General features: G+C 45.9%; 1 protein-coding gene across 4 annotated transcripts in view; it reads right to left on the bottom strand.

Moving 5' to 3' along the window:
• The window catches only part of BCAR3 (BCAR3 adaptor protein, NSP family member), a 166821-nt gene that overhangs the window by 50681 nt on the left and 102346 nt on the right, over nucleotides 1-13794 (bottom strand). Inside the window, exon 1 of one of the 4 annotated variants that reach the window (XM_053248585.1) lies at nucleotides 3983-4091. The exons of the other annotated variants lie outside the window; for them this stretch is intronic. Coding sequence (XP_053104560.1) covers nucleotides 3983-4066 — 84 coding nt within the window. The 5' untranslated portion in view covers nucleotides 4067-4091. Of the gene's footprint in view, nucleotides 1-3982; nucleotides 4092-13794 lie in introns of those variants that run through there. 4 annotated transcript variants of the gene reach the window in all.

The raw sequence follows: 13794 nt of genomic DNA, 5'->3' as shown, positions 1-13794 counted from the left end.
CATGGCTTAGCAACAGAGTGCATGCTTTGCATGTAAAAGGTCCCAAGTTCAAGCCTTGGCATCTCTCTCTCTATACACACACACACACACACAATCTTTTTTGAGGATATGGTGAGTTACGTGAGAGGACAGCTACTGCTTCCGTCCAGGCTGCTAATGGCAATCCAGTATTTCCCTGGCATGGACTGATTACCACCTCATAATAAGCAAGTTCTTCTAACTGCCACACCATCTACCAGTTATTTATTTATTTAGTGCATTTTTATACCACCTCACTGGCCCATATACAAATCTCTAGGTAGTTTACAATTTTAAAACACAACAATTGAAAAACTAAGTCAGTTAAACAGTATCATATATAAATAAAAATAACATTAACACTTAAAATTTTAAAATAATGGACTAAAAGTCTGATTACATAGGTATGTTCTCAGATTTTTCTTAAAATGAAAAAATAAAAAAATAAAAAAGAGATGAGACTCCAATTTTGTTTGGGAGTGTGTTCCAAAATCCTGGGGAACCCTAGAAAAGGCTCAGTTTGGGGTCACCACCAAATGGTATGAAATGGGTCCAGAAAATGGAATCACAAATATCTAACTTTATTAGTGCATTTCTACTGATGTAGTGGTCTAACTTTGTTATGAGATGAGACCTGGGCCTACATTATTATCGCCACTGATTCCAGTTCCACTTATGCCCTTGGTAACAGAAGTCTTGGGCAGCTAAAGCTCAGGTGCCAACTTTGGTCCTCTCATCCTATCCTATACTTATTAATGCTTTGAAATAGAACTTCCTGAGATGCCATTAAACATGAAGCAGTGGAGACCTCAAAAGATCTGCCACAAATATGTAACATCTATTTTAAAATGTTGGAAATCTCTTTAAATAGAATTTATTTCTGAACAGGGCCAGCTGTATTTCAATATACAATGTGCCCCCACCCCCAGATTTCCCAGAGGATGCGAGGATTGAGCCAATGGAAAGTTACCATGACAACATACAGCAAGATCTTAGGTATTAGATGTTCAAGCCAAGATAAATAACAAAGTCAAGAACTGTAGCTCTAGTTCTACTTTGATAATTAACATTAAGCCTCAAAATTCATATGGAAGTTTTTACAGACAAATTAAAACCATGGTTTGCACAATCTCAATTTAAATTAAATTCCTGAAAACCTTTGTCAGTCTCAGTCTCCACAGCATCCTTCTTTCCACTTATTCTTATATCACCCCCTAGGAAATTCCTGCACTGCTCTTTGGAGGGCTACGGTGAACCTCACAAAGAGCAACACAGGAGCTCCTTGTGGTTATGTGCCTAACATAAGATTAGTCAGGGCACTGACAAATCCTGCCTAGGAGAGTCCCAACCTGAATGGCTGCATGTGGGGCAGGCATTCAGCGCCTGCAGCTTTCCTCAGCATGGAGATACAACTACTCAGTGCAGGTACGACATGCTCAATTTCACAGTTAGGGTTAGGAGATCAGGAGGTTGCCACATGTTCCATACTAGCTCCTCTCTGTCTTGTTCCAGTACCACCACCACCCCTGCTTAACCATGGTATATTATGTCTGTGCTGGTGCTAACCCACATTAATGGTTATCAAGACTGAGCTCATAACCCACACTAAAAATCAGACTTTGAAGCTGGTTATGCAAATCCTGGTTATGCAGGCACCTGCTTAACATTAACAATAATTAGCACCAGTGTTCTCTGTAATAGGGATTTCCAGATTATATTGATTACAACCCCCATTATCCCCAGCTGCAATGGCCTTCGGCTGGGGATGATGGGAGCTGTAATCAACAGCCGGGAATTCCAGTTACAGGGAACAGTGAGTAGCTCTGATACAGTTGTAATACCGTATTATGGCAAAAGCAAGCAAACCACAGAGGGAAAATCTGCATGGGAGAGAAAAAGGGAGAGTGCAAGCCTCTTGCTTGCTTCTGGTCTTCTAACCATGGTTACATCTGAACTGGTTCAATGAGAGGGTTCACAGGGATTTTATATTCTTATTAATAAAATGGTCCTCAGATTTGCCTACATGGACTAACCAAGCATGGGTGCTAGGTGAGAAGTGCCAACACTGCTGCCGATTTCACAACTAAAGCAGCACAGGTGGTGGGGTAGGGGGTGGATTTTGATGACCTCTCCCCTTGCCCTGAAAGTGCTATGTGCCACCCAAAAATATGCCCCTGTCATGAGGGCTGCATGACCCTCAGGGACATATTTTAAGGAGGCACAGAGTGCTTCTAGGGGAAGGGGAGGTCTTCAAAATTGCCCCCACCCCAGGTGATTGCTGGTATTGAGCTAATCAAAACCTTCAGCAACACTGACACTTCTCACCTAGCACATACACTTTCCTAGTCTGGATGTCAGCCAATAACTGTATGTAAAATTTTCCCGAAGACCACCACAGACATTCAAAATGCTTCACAATATTTGTTAAACTGCAAATGAGCTGGCTTGCATCAATACTTTTTCTCACAAGAACAGGTGAGCAAGTCATGCCAGACTAACCGTGTCTCCTTTTTTGACAGAGTTTCTAGTTTAGCAGATCGTGGGAATGCTGTGGACATGGCATATCTTGAATACAGCAAACAAACGTCTAACAATCTCCCATGATTTCCTTGCTCACAAAATGGAATAATGCAGGCTATATGGTACTACTGTTAGGTGGATTCATAGCTGGTTGAGCAGCCATACTCAACGGTTGCTCATTAATGGTTCCATGTCAACCTGTAGGGAGGTATCGAGTGGAGTGCCATAGAGCTCTGTTCTGGGCCCTGTTCTGATCCACATGTTTATAAGTGACTTGGATGAGGGAGTGGAGGGAGTGCGTGTCAAATCTGCAGGTGACACAAAGCTAGGGAGGATAGCCACTACTTTATAAGACAGAACAGGATCAAAACTCAAAGTGTTCTGGACAGGCTCAGACACTGGGCTGAAACGAGCAAGATGTAGTTCGACAGAGGCAAATGTAAAGTTCTGTTCTGCATTTGGGTAAGAAAACTTAAATGCACAAGTATAGGATGGGAGAGACTTGGCTCGGAAGCAGTACATGAGAAAGAGATCTAGGTGTCTTAAGGAACCACAAGCTAAATATGAGCCAGCAGCGTGATGAAACTGCTAAAGAAGTTAATGCTAGCTTGGGCTGCATAGGCACAGTGTGAAAGTCATAAGCAGCAACTGTTACATCGTATTCTGTGAAGGAGTTGGGTCTGTTTAGCCAGGACAAGAGAAGACTAAGGGGAGGCAGGATTGCCATCCTCAAATATCTAAGGGGTTGCCACGTAGTAGGCAGTAGGAGCAGAAGTAGTAGAAAGAGGAGCAGAGTTGTCTCCACTGCCCCTGAGGGCAGGACTAGAACCAATGGGTTGAAATTCCTATACATTAGGAAGTGTTTTCTAACGGTCAGATCTGTTCAGCAGTGGGACAGTCTGCCTCATGCAGTGGTGGGCTCTTCTTGGCTGGTGGTTTTTGACCAGGGATGCTGTGGCAGCTTCCTGTGGCACTGATGGGGGTTGGGGTAAAAGACCTCTATGGTCCCTGACAGCTCTAAAACTCCATGACCAATTTTGCCTTCTCTCGATTCTTCTGTTTAGAGATTGGCTCTCCTGTTTGTTATTTCACTTTCGTAGACAACCGAAGTTTGAAATGCTTTTAGCTGATATCTATCAGATTTGTACTCTTTCTACAGGGAGCATATGCGAAGTTTCCCCCATTGTATCCTCACAACCACTTTGTGAGGTAGGTCTGGCACATGTTTTTGCAGAGAGATAGTGACTAGCCCAGAACGCAAACTTCCTGGACTTAGGATCACCACTTTAGCCACTACACTGGCCATATATATTCTATACAACCATAACAGGAATTTTTACTAATTTCCAGATAGACATATGTACTCTCTAACCATGATTTCTGTCAAATAAATAGTGTTTAAACGAACTAGCAGATTTCACTGTTAACATGATAAGCCACCTACCTTGATTCCAATAATAGACTTACGATGATAAAAACAGCAGAGAGATGCCACAAGCGTTTGAAGAACATTAGAATTTTTAGGCATTTTCAAATCCTTCGTCTCATGGACAGAAAACATCCCTCGGAACACAAGATAAATGAATGTTCCCTCCCAGTTACTCCCAAGAGCTCCAACTGAGCTCTTGTGCTTAGCTGCTGCCTGCTGGGGCTTCTATACTCCCCCACCTCATAACTTTAATCCCAGGCTGTTTCCTCAGTGAAAGCTGATCCTGTCATCCAGGAAGGGCATCTCCTCACTCGCTTCCATTCAGCACGTACCAGAAGCCTCGTGGGTCTAGATTCAGCTCACCAATGAAATCCTAGCCCTTCAAAAAGGGCCTCTCTATTTGGGAATCCCCCAGGCTATAAACACAAATGTAGCCACCCCTTCCCACAAACAGCAAACGGCATCACCTTTTTCTTAGCAGCATTCAGCATCTGAGTCACTGGGCCCAGAGAGCTCGGTCACTCTGTCTGTTCCTGTGCAGCCACAAAAGATAATTTCTGCCCATGCTTACCTCAGTAGCACTGCTAGGTACACAACTAATAAGGTGGGGGGAGGAAGAGAAGGGGGATATGGGAGAATGGTTGCCTACAGGGCTGCATGTCTCTATCACTCTTCATAATCAAACATTACATCCTATGGCACAGGTAACGGGGGGGGGGGGAAGTCAAACTGTTTGTTTTGAATCAGGAAGCTGCTGGCAAGCCATTGTGCGATGACAACAGAGAGAAGCCAGTAACATCAGCACAGCTGCTATTAGCGTCACAGCAGTAAATGCAGCCGCCTGCCGTTTAATTAAAAGATCAACTGGTGAATTTCCAGGCCCGATGCTGGTCCCAACCAAGTCTGCAAGCTTCTAGAAAACAATGCTTATGGTGTACTGTGTGACCTTTGGGAACCATCCAACTCCACTGAAAGTCAGTGAGATTTTGCCATTGATCTCGACTTTAAAAACAGTTCCTTTGAAAATACGAGCTAAGGTCACTCTGTGATCTGCAGGTAAAATATATATTACCGTCTATCCATATGCACTGCTTATGCTTTTGCACAGAAAACCTCTTTATAAAGGACTATGCAAGGCTCTAGCCCTTTCAAAGAGTATCCCTTTCATCCATTTCTCTAAATGCAGGTTGTACAGCAGAATCCAGATCACAATGTGTGCAAGCAGAAAGAAACACACTGCAGAAAAGAGCTTGCAGAGTGAATAGTTCCAGATGTCTCAAGCAAGTGATCCAAGCCAAATACTGTGAGGAAAGAATACAAAAACAAGACATAACAAAAACAAATAAGACATGCCAGGTTGGTCTCCGGGGTTGCCCGAAGAGAGCATATTACACCAATTTTAAAAGAATTACACTGGCTGCCAATAAGTCTCTGGGAGAAATACAAAGTGCTGGTTATCCTATATAATAAAAGGCTACGTGAGTGGCCGTGGCTTTGGAACGTTGGGGATCTGCGTCCCTGCCTCCCTGGTAGTGGTGTGCCCGAACCGGTCCGGCGGCCATTCCAAAGAATGGCCGAACTGCCGGACCGGTTCGGACTGGGCTGGTTTGGGTGCGGGGTATATCTTTAAGGGCGGGGAGGGCTTGCTTAGCCCTCCCGCCTCCTTGCCCCCGCCAGCGCCCGTATTTAACATTATAGGGGCGCTGGAAACCAGCCGCCCCCCCCCGCCGCCGCCACCGCCGCCGCCGCGAAATCACTCTTAAAAACATCCAGCCCTCCCTCCCTCCCAGCTAGCTGCCCGCCCGCCCCCCCACCCACCCACCCTGTCGCTCACCCGGTCGGTAGATACTAAGCGAGAGGAGCTCCGGCACAGAGCTCCTCTCGTTAGGAAGGCCTCCGGGAGAATGGTGGCTTGCGCGCGCGCCGCAAACCACGCCGTTCTCCGGAGGCCCGGTCTACCCGCCAGGAAAGGGCCGGGTAGACCGGGCCTCCGATCGCTGGGTAGACCGGGCCTCCGATCGCCGGAGGCCCGGTCTACCCAGCGATCGGAGGCCCGGTCTACCCGGCCCTTTCCTGGCGGGTAGACCGGGCCTCCGGAGAACGGCGTGGTTTGCGGCGCGCGCATGCGCGCGCAAGCCACCATTCTCCCGGAGGCCTTCCTAGCGAGAGGAGCTCTGTGCCGGAGCTCCTCTCGCTTAGTATCTACCGACCGGGTGAGCGACTGGGTGGGTGGGGGGGCGGGCGGGCAGCTAGCTGGGAGGGAGGGAGGGCTGGATGTTTTTAAGAGTGATTTCGCGGCGGCGGCGGTGGCGGCGGCGGGGGGGGGGCGGCTGGTTTCCAGCGCCCCTATAATGTTAAATACGGGCGCTGGCGGGGGCAAGGAGGCGGGAGGGCTAAGCAAGCCCTCCCCGCCCTAAAAACAAGGCCCCCCTTCGGTGCCGGTCCGGACTTCTCCGGACCGTGCACATCCCTACTCCCTGGGCTGTTCTGGGCCTGCGCGAAGCGCAGGCCCAGAAGAGCCCAAGGGACACAGGACTGCAGACACCAGTGTCCCACAGCCACGGGCAGCCATTAGCCGGTGTGTGGCGGCGGGGGAAAGTGGCCGAGGCGGCGGCAGAGCCGCCACCTCGGCCATGAGCTGCGGCACGGCGAGAGGAGGCCGAGGCAACCAGAAGCGGCCGCCCTGAAAAAGGCGAGGGCAATGGCGGCGGGGGAAGACCGAGACGGGGGACAGGGAAGCTGGGCGAGGTGGCGGCGAAGCCGCCAACGAGGCCCCCGCCCGCTCACAGCCGTCGCCCCCGCCTGCTCACCCGCCCTCCCAGCTGCCCAAAATCACCTTCCCCGCTCCCCCCCCAAAAAGATTAAGGGCCAAAATGGCCCATGAGAAGGTCGCCGCCCCCGCCTATCGCCCTCCCGCCCACCCAGCTGCCGAAGACCACCTTACCCGCTCCAGCCCGAGGGAAAAGAGAGGAGCTCACGAGCAGAGCTCCTCTCTGTGCTAAGTCACTGCTCAAACTGCCGCTATGGACGCAAAGGACGCCTATTGCTTCCATTGCGACAGTATGGGCAGCAGCTTAACACAGAGAGTAGCTCTGTTCCCGAGTTCCTCTCTTCTCCTTCGGGCTGGAGCGGGTAAGGTGGGCTCCGGCAGCTAGGTGCGCGGGAGGGCGATAGGCGGGGGCGGCCACCTTCTCATGGGCCATTTTGGCCGTTATTCATCCACCACCACCACCCAAAAAAGTAAGCAAAATAAGGAAGAACAAAAACAGAGACAACAACAACAAAAAAAAACAAAAAGAGAGAGGGGACAAGGGGGAAAAAAAGAGACAGAAAGAGAGAGAGAGAGAGACAGAAAAGACGGGATAGAAAGCTAGCACCCGTTATCATAACGGGCTTAAAAATACTAGTTACCTATAAAGCCCTAAACGGCTTGGGTCCGAGGTATTTGAGAGGGAGCCTTCTTCATCAACCCCACTGCCTGTTAAGATCATCTGGGGAGCTCTGGTTGTGGTTGGTGGAGACTCAAAAATGAGCCTTTTCTAGAGTTGCCCCAGGACTCTGGAACACGCTTCCTAACAAAAAAAGTGTTTCCCCTTCTCTGAATGTTTTTAAGGAGGACCTAAAAACATACCTGTTTAGCCAGGCTTTTAGTTTATAGTTTTAAAGCTTTGGTTCTAAAGTCTTTATTGTATTTTAAATTGTTTTAATTATGTTAATGTTTTAATTGGTTTTATGTATTGTGAACCACCCAAGGACTTTTTTGTATGGGGCGGTATATAAATGTACTAAATAATAAATAATTAATTAATAAGCTGGCCTGGAAGGAAATACAAAACTATAATGGTCAACACTTATGCAGCAAGCCATGCCAAATGAAATGGCCTTGCTCTATGTTTTGGCAATAAATGCCCTACATAAATTCTTCTGTGGATATACACTAGAACCCCTGTGATGGACCAGACCAAAAGGTCCATATAGTCCAGCATCCTGCTTTCTACCGCGCCCAACAAAATGCTTATGGGATACCTTCAAACAACCTTAAAGGCAGTTGCCTTCACAGCAATGGAGGGCAACAACACTACTTCTGTGCACAAAGGCTCACTATAGTTATAGTGACTAATGGCCATGTGGCCAGCCCACTCATAAGGCTGGGTGAAGCAGCTACCTCAGGCAGCCAATTACACGCTGGCCTTCTCTGGTGGCCCATCATTTTCAGCCACATCCACCTGCCACTGCCTTTGGAAACCTCCCCCAAACCTTACCCTGCCACTGCTCTCTTCCTCCTCCTCCTGAAATCCCACCTCTAGCATTTTCAAAAGGCCGAGGGAAAGGGAGCAGAAGGAAGCGTGGAGGTGGAGAGTACAGTGCCAGGCGAGAGTGCTACTCTAGCCCAGCACGCTACACTCCGTCTCCTCACTTCCTTCTGCTCCCTTCTCCTCTGCTTTTTGAAAATGCTAGAGGCAGAAGAAGATTAAGCAGCAGATCCAGCACATGCCTCTGAATAAGGTAAGAGAAAGGGGAGCAGGGGGAAGAGCCATGTTAGATTGCCGAGGAAAGGGCAGCCCCAAAAAGGATGGGTGAAGGCACACTCCACACACTACTGGGAAAGTGTCAGGGTGATGAGCCAGGGGGTGTGTGTGTGTGGTGGTGGTGGTGGGGGAGAATGACATGCTCTGCATCACAGAAATAGAGGAGAAGAGAAGGCTGAAGCAGGGAGTTAGGGAAGACGAAGAACTGGGCCTTTCCCAAATTGTGGGCTTAACTAGTGAATTAAGTGGGGTAAAGTAGAGCAAGTTAGGAGATACTATATTAACAGTAATAACGTGCAATAAAGATAATTGGAAGGAAACCTGGGGGCTGTTCACATAGGACTCCTTTAGTAGTGTTCCTGTTGGTTCCTTCCATATTTTTGTGTGTGCATCATTCATACTGCACACTATTCAAGTCTGTGTAAGGTGTAACTTTATGGTGAACATAAACACAAAAGTAGGCTTTTCTTAAAGCCTTGCTTGTTGCTTTTTTTTTTTTAACACACATTTGTTTGGTGATCTTGTAGAACACTGTGTGCACTCACAGGGTGTGGATGCATACAATGTTCTGCAAGATCACCAAGCAAATGTCTGTTGTTGTTTTTTAAAAAGAAAAACATGAGGCTTTAAAAAATGCCCAGTTATGTTCTTGTGTACACCATAAAGTTACACTGGGAGTCAAATGAAGCCAGGAGGTTTTCAAAAGGGTGAGGGGGGAAAGAGATATTTTTTTAAAAAAATTAAAAAAGGAAAACAAAAACACACTCTGTGGGTGCATAGAACCATTTCCCACAAGATCACCAAGCAATTTCTTTTTAAAAATAAAAAATAAAAAAATCAAACCAGTGAGGTTTTAAGAAAAGATGTTCTATCAGCATGGCTCCTCCATTCGTCTCATAAGAAACATCAGTGCATATTATTGGATATATCCAAGTAACCCAAAAAGCCGCTGTAAAAAGTGGCACTTATTATGTGGAAATAATGTGGGCTAAGCTCCAAAGTGCAGGAAAAAACCTACACTGTGTATGGAGTGCTCCCCAATATCTTGCACAGACTTCAACATAAACCTGCCTGATGTGTGAATGCACACCTGCCCTTCCCATGGTGAAGCAAAGTGAAATCACCATCTGGGAATGGCCCTGAGATGGTGAAGATGGAAGCCAGCAGCTTGTCACACCACCTCAAGTACCAGAGGGGTTTGGGCTGGGCCTGAATAGTCAGACCTATTCCCTGAGCATTTCTCTAATACCCTTCTAAAGCCACCTAAGCTAGTAATCAGCCCTACATCTTGTGGCTGTGGATTCCATGCATCAATTATGCGTTGTGAGATGAAGAAAAAATTGCATTTTGCCTGTCCTGAATCAACTGCTCATAAATTTCATCTAATGACCCAAATTCTAGTATTAATGCAAAAATTTCTCTTTCCACTTTCTCCATGCCATGCATTTTTGTATAAACATCTATCATGTTTCACACCAGTCATCTTTTTTTTCTAAATTAAAACCCCCGAACCGTTCAGCCATCTTTTGTACAAGAAAGTGCTCTAACCCCCTGATCATTTTGGTTGCCCTTTTCCTAGCTCTACAATATTATTTTCAAAATGAAGAAACCAAAACTATAAACAGTATTCCAAGTGTGGCGTCACCATAGATTTGTGCAAAGATATAATGGTACTGCTGGGTAGCTTTATTTTCAGTCAACGTATCGGGTACAGATTGTGAATGCAGATGCAGGGTGCAATAATTATTCTGAATTAATGAATCCAGATTGAGAGAGATTATACCATAAATAAAATGGTTCTAGCTGGATAATAATCCACTGGGGCTGACACCAAGACAAGTGTTGCACTATTATTATTATTATTATTATTATTTTACATTTTATATCCCGCTCTTCCTCCAAGGAGCCCAGAGCAGTGAACTACATACTTAGGTTTCTCCTCACAACAACCCTGTGAAGTAGGTTAGGCTGGGAGAGAAGTGACTGGCCCAGAGTCACCCAGCTAGTATCATGGCTGAATGGGGATTTGAACTCGGATCTCCCCGGTCCTAGTCCATCACTCTAACCACTACACCACGCTGGCTCACCACTATGCAACAAGAGAAGCTGCACACACTTTAGAAGTTTGCAGAGCTGCATTAAGTGACTTTACAATGTTGCACAACCGCTGGTGAACAACGAATACATACGAAGTTATGCAGTGCACTGGGTGACATGTCCACATCTTGTACTAGCCGATGAACTACTCTGAAACAGACATTCCTTTCTTTGTACATCACATGCACAATGTCCTTGCACTAGGACAACAGTATTAAGCTAGAACAGTGATCTTCACTGTTTTGGGGGCTGCCACCAAATTGCCTGGGACAAGTCCCCCCTTTTCTTGGAATGCTGCTGCCTAATATTCGAGAAACCCCCTGCCGACCCAAGCCCCACACAACTGCCAAGGCCCTGCTTTCCCTCCACTGCTGGGTAATCTGAGCCAGCGCTGATCCCCTCAGTGCCAGCTCTGGCCCCTGGCTTGCCACTCTCGCTTACTTCCCCTCGCTTTCTTCCTGTTGCCGCCACTTCCCAGCTAGTTTCTGTGGCGGTAAGGTTGAATGAGTGCAGCAGAAGCAGGCCGAACTGGGGCAAGGAGTGAGCAGGAGCAAGAGGCCAAGCGGGGGTGAGCAGGCTGGAAAATGCCAGCTGTTGCGCCATGCGGCAAGGGTTCATTCAACCTTACTGCCTCTCAAACCAGCTGGGAAGTGGCAGCAGAAAGAAGATGAGGGAGAGCAAGAGAGGGAGAGCGTGAGAGGGAACTGGCAGTGGCAGCAGGCGGGGGAGCCAGAAAGAGAGCAACAAGCCAGGGGCAGGGGCAGAGCTAGGGGAACAACTGTGGCAGGAGCAGGGGGGGTGGAGTGAGAATCCATGGGCCATTACTGAGGTCTGTGCAGGCCGCCACTCACCCACAGCCACACAATGAAGAGCAATGTGCTGGCACAACACTAGTCTGGATGTAGGACAGTAATCTTAGAATTTCCTGTATCAGCAAACAGATACTGAGGAACAGGCATTCTGACCTCACTGGCAGCATCTTAAAAATTACACGGACATTTGCAATAAAGTTACTTCGTGGGGAAAACAGCTTCTAATATATTCTTATGTTTATATTCCCTAAATACTCAGCCCAGAGAACCCCCACAGTAGTGTAATAGAAGTGAAATTTCAGAATATAACACACTTTAGAATATTATGTATGTATGTATGTATGTATGTATGTATGTATTATATCAAGGCTCAGTAGGAGCAGAATTTATTTATTTATGTATCTATCAAATTTGTATACCGCCCCCAAACTTTCATCTCTGGGAGGTTTCAAACCGTGACACGCTTGTGACACAGAATGTGTCACAGTTTAGCCCTGAAAGGTTATCAAGGAATAGTTGAGCAAAATGCTTCTGAGCATGTGCAGAGCATAGTTCCCTCACAACTGTCCCATAACCCCAAGCCACTCACCTTGGAACTGGGAACAGAACCATAACAAAAAAAATAAAATAGAAGTACCACACCCTTCGACCCACTCCGTCCTGCCAGCTACTCCAATTTTACACAGAACATCTGGGCTTGTAATCAGGCAAATTCCACTGAGGACATTTGTACACAATACTAAAAAGCACATATTTGCATTTCCTATATCTGTGGTGTGAATGTACAACCAATTCAAGTCACATTTATTACACTCAGCCAAAGGCCATTACCACAATTTTATTGTGCTGCTATTTTTTGTTCTTAATTGTTCTAGTCTATTATAATTTTATTGATTGCATTTTTACCTTTGTATGTGTTAGCCACCCCAGAAAAAGTATTTTTGAAGGGCAGGCTATATGTATAGTTTTAATAAATTAACAACAGTACAACCCTATGAGCTTACCTACTAATCATAAGAAAGACTATTAAATACAGTATATGGTCAAATTAAGCCAAAAATTCACCTGTCCAATTGTTTCATACTTTTTTCTACAAATATAAAACCAACACTGACTAGAATGGACCACCTAATTCAAACACAACTCTCTTTTCCTTTCTGTTCACACATGCAAAGGCATGTTTAGTATAACGGGTAAAAACACCTTGCAGTTGTTGCATATTCCCCAAAATATGAGGGTTATGCCTACTAACTGCAAAAAGATAACTGGGAATTGAGATTTGTCTGGCAACTAATTGATGTAGGTGGATTGTTTTCTCTAAGCAAAAAACAAACAAAGTGTGTTGCATGCATGCACAGTCTTGGATCTCTCTGACAGAACAGCTCTAGACAACACACAAGGTAATCTGCCAGCACGCTGACATAATAGTCAAAGGAAGGCATCTGTTCATAGAATCCAGTTTGCAGTGGGTGGACACCAAAAACTATCCTAGCTCTCACCACAGCCCATTTTAATATGGCCATTCAGAATGAAAACAGCAATTACACAACTGCTAAAATTCAGTTATTGAAGACTCAGTCTAAACTATGTGACTGGAGTATAACAATTCAGAAGATGAGCACAATCTAGCCAAAGTCAAGCACTTCTAAATCCCACTTATTTCAATGCAAGAGATTAAGTAATGTGCTTAATTTCCCCACAAAAATCAATGAGTCCTAAAAGTGCTTAATATTCACCAGAACCTGGCACAGTATTTGTATCCAGCAAGGTGACATGCCATCAGCATGCTACTTAAGCATACGTGTGTGTACTTGTGCACACACCCTCGGTGCTCTTATTTATTTATTACATTTCTGGACCGCCCCATCCAAAGGCTCTGGGCGGTACACAAGTTTAAAAAACATAAAAACAAACACCAACAAACACGCACTGCTTAAAACAACATAAAAACAATTTTAAAACAATTCAGAACCATTTAAAACCAATTAAAATACTTAAACACAATTTAAAAACCTTGGAAGACGAGGGCAAACAAGTATGTTTTTAGGGCTCTCTTAAAGGCCAACAACAAGCCTAAATTATGGATATAGGAACATAGGAAACTGCCATATATTGAGTCAGACCATTGGTCTATCTAGCTCAGTATTGGCAGCTTCTCCAAGGTTGCAGGCAGGAATCTCTCTCAGCCCTATCTTGGAGAAGCCAGGGAGGGAACTTGAAACTTTCTGCTCTTCCCAGAGTGGCTTAATCCCCTGAGGGGAATATCTTGCAGTTCTCACACATCAAGTCTCCCATTCAGATGCAACCAGGGCAGACCCTACTTAGCTATGGGGACAAGTCATGCTTGCTACCACAAGACCAGCTCTCCTCTCCTAATCTCCTGGATATC

The sequence above is a fragment of the Hemicordylus capensis genome, chromosome 4, assembly GCF_027244095.1.
Source record: "Hemicordylus capensis ecotype Gifberg chromosome 4, rHemCap1.1.pri, whole genome shotgun sequence".
In the NCBI taxonomy this organism is placed as follows: Eukaryota; Metazoa; Chordata; class Lepidosauria; order Squamata; family Cordylidae; genus Hemicordylus; species Hemicordylus capensis.
The sequence above is the reverse complement of the archived record's forward strand: the minus strand, read 5'-3'. Positions and strand labels throughout refer to the sequence as shown.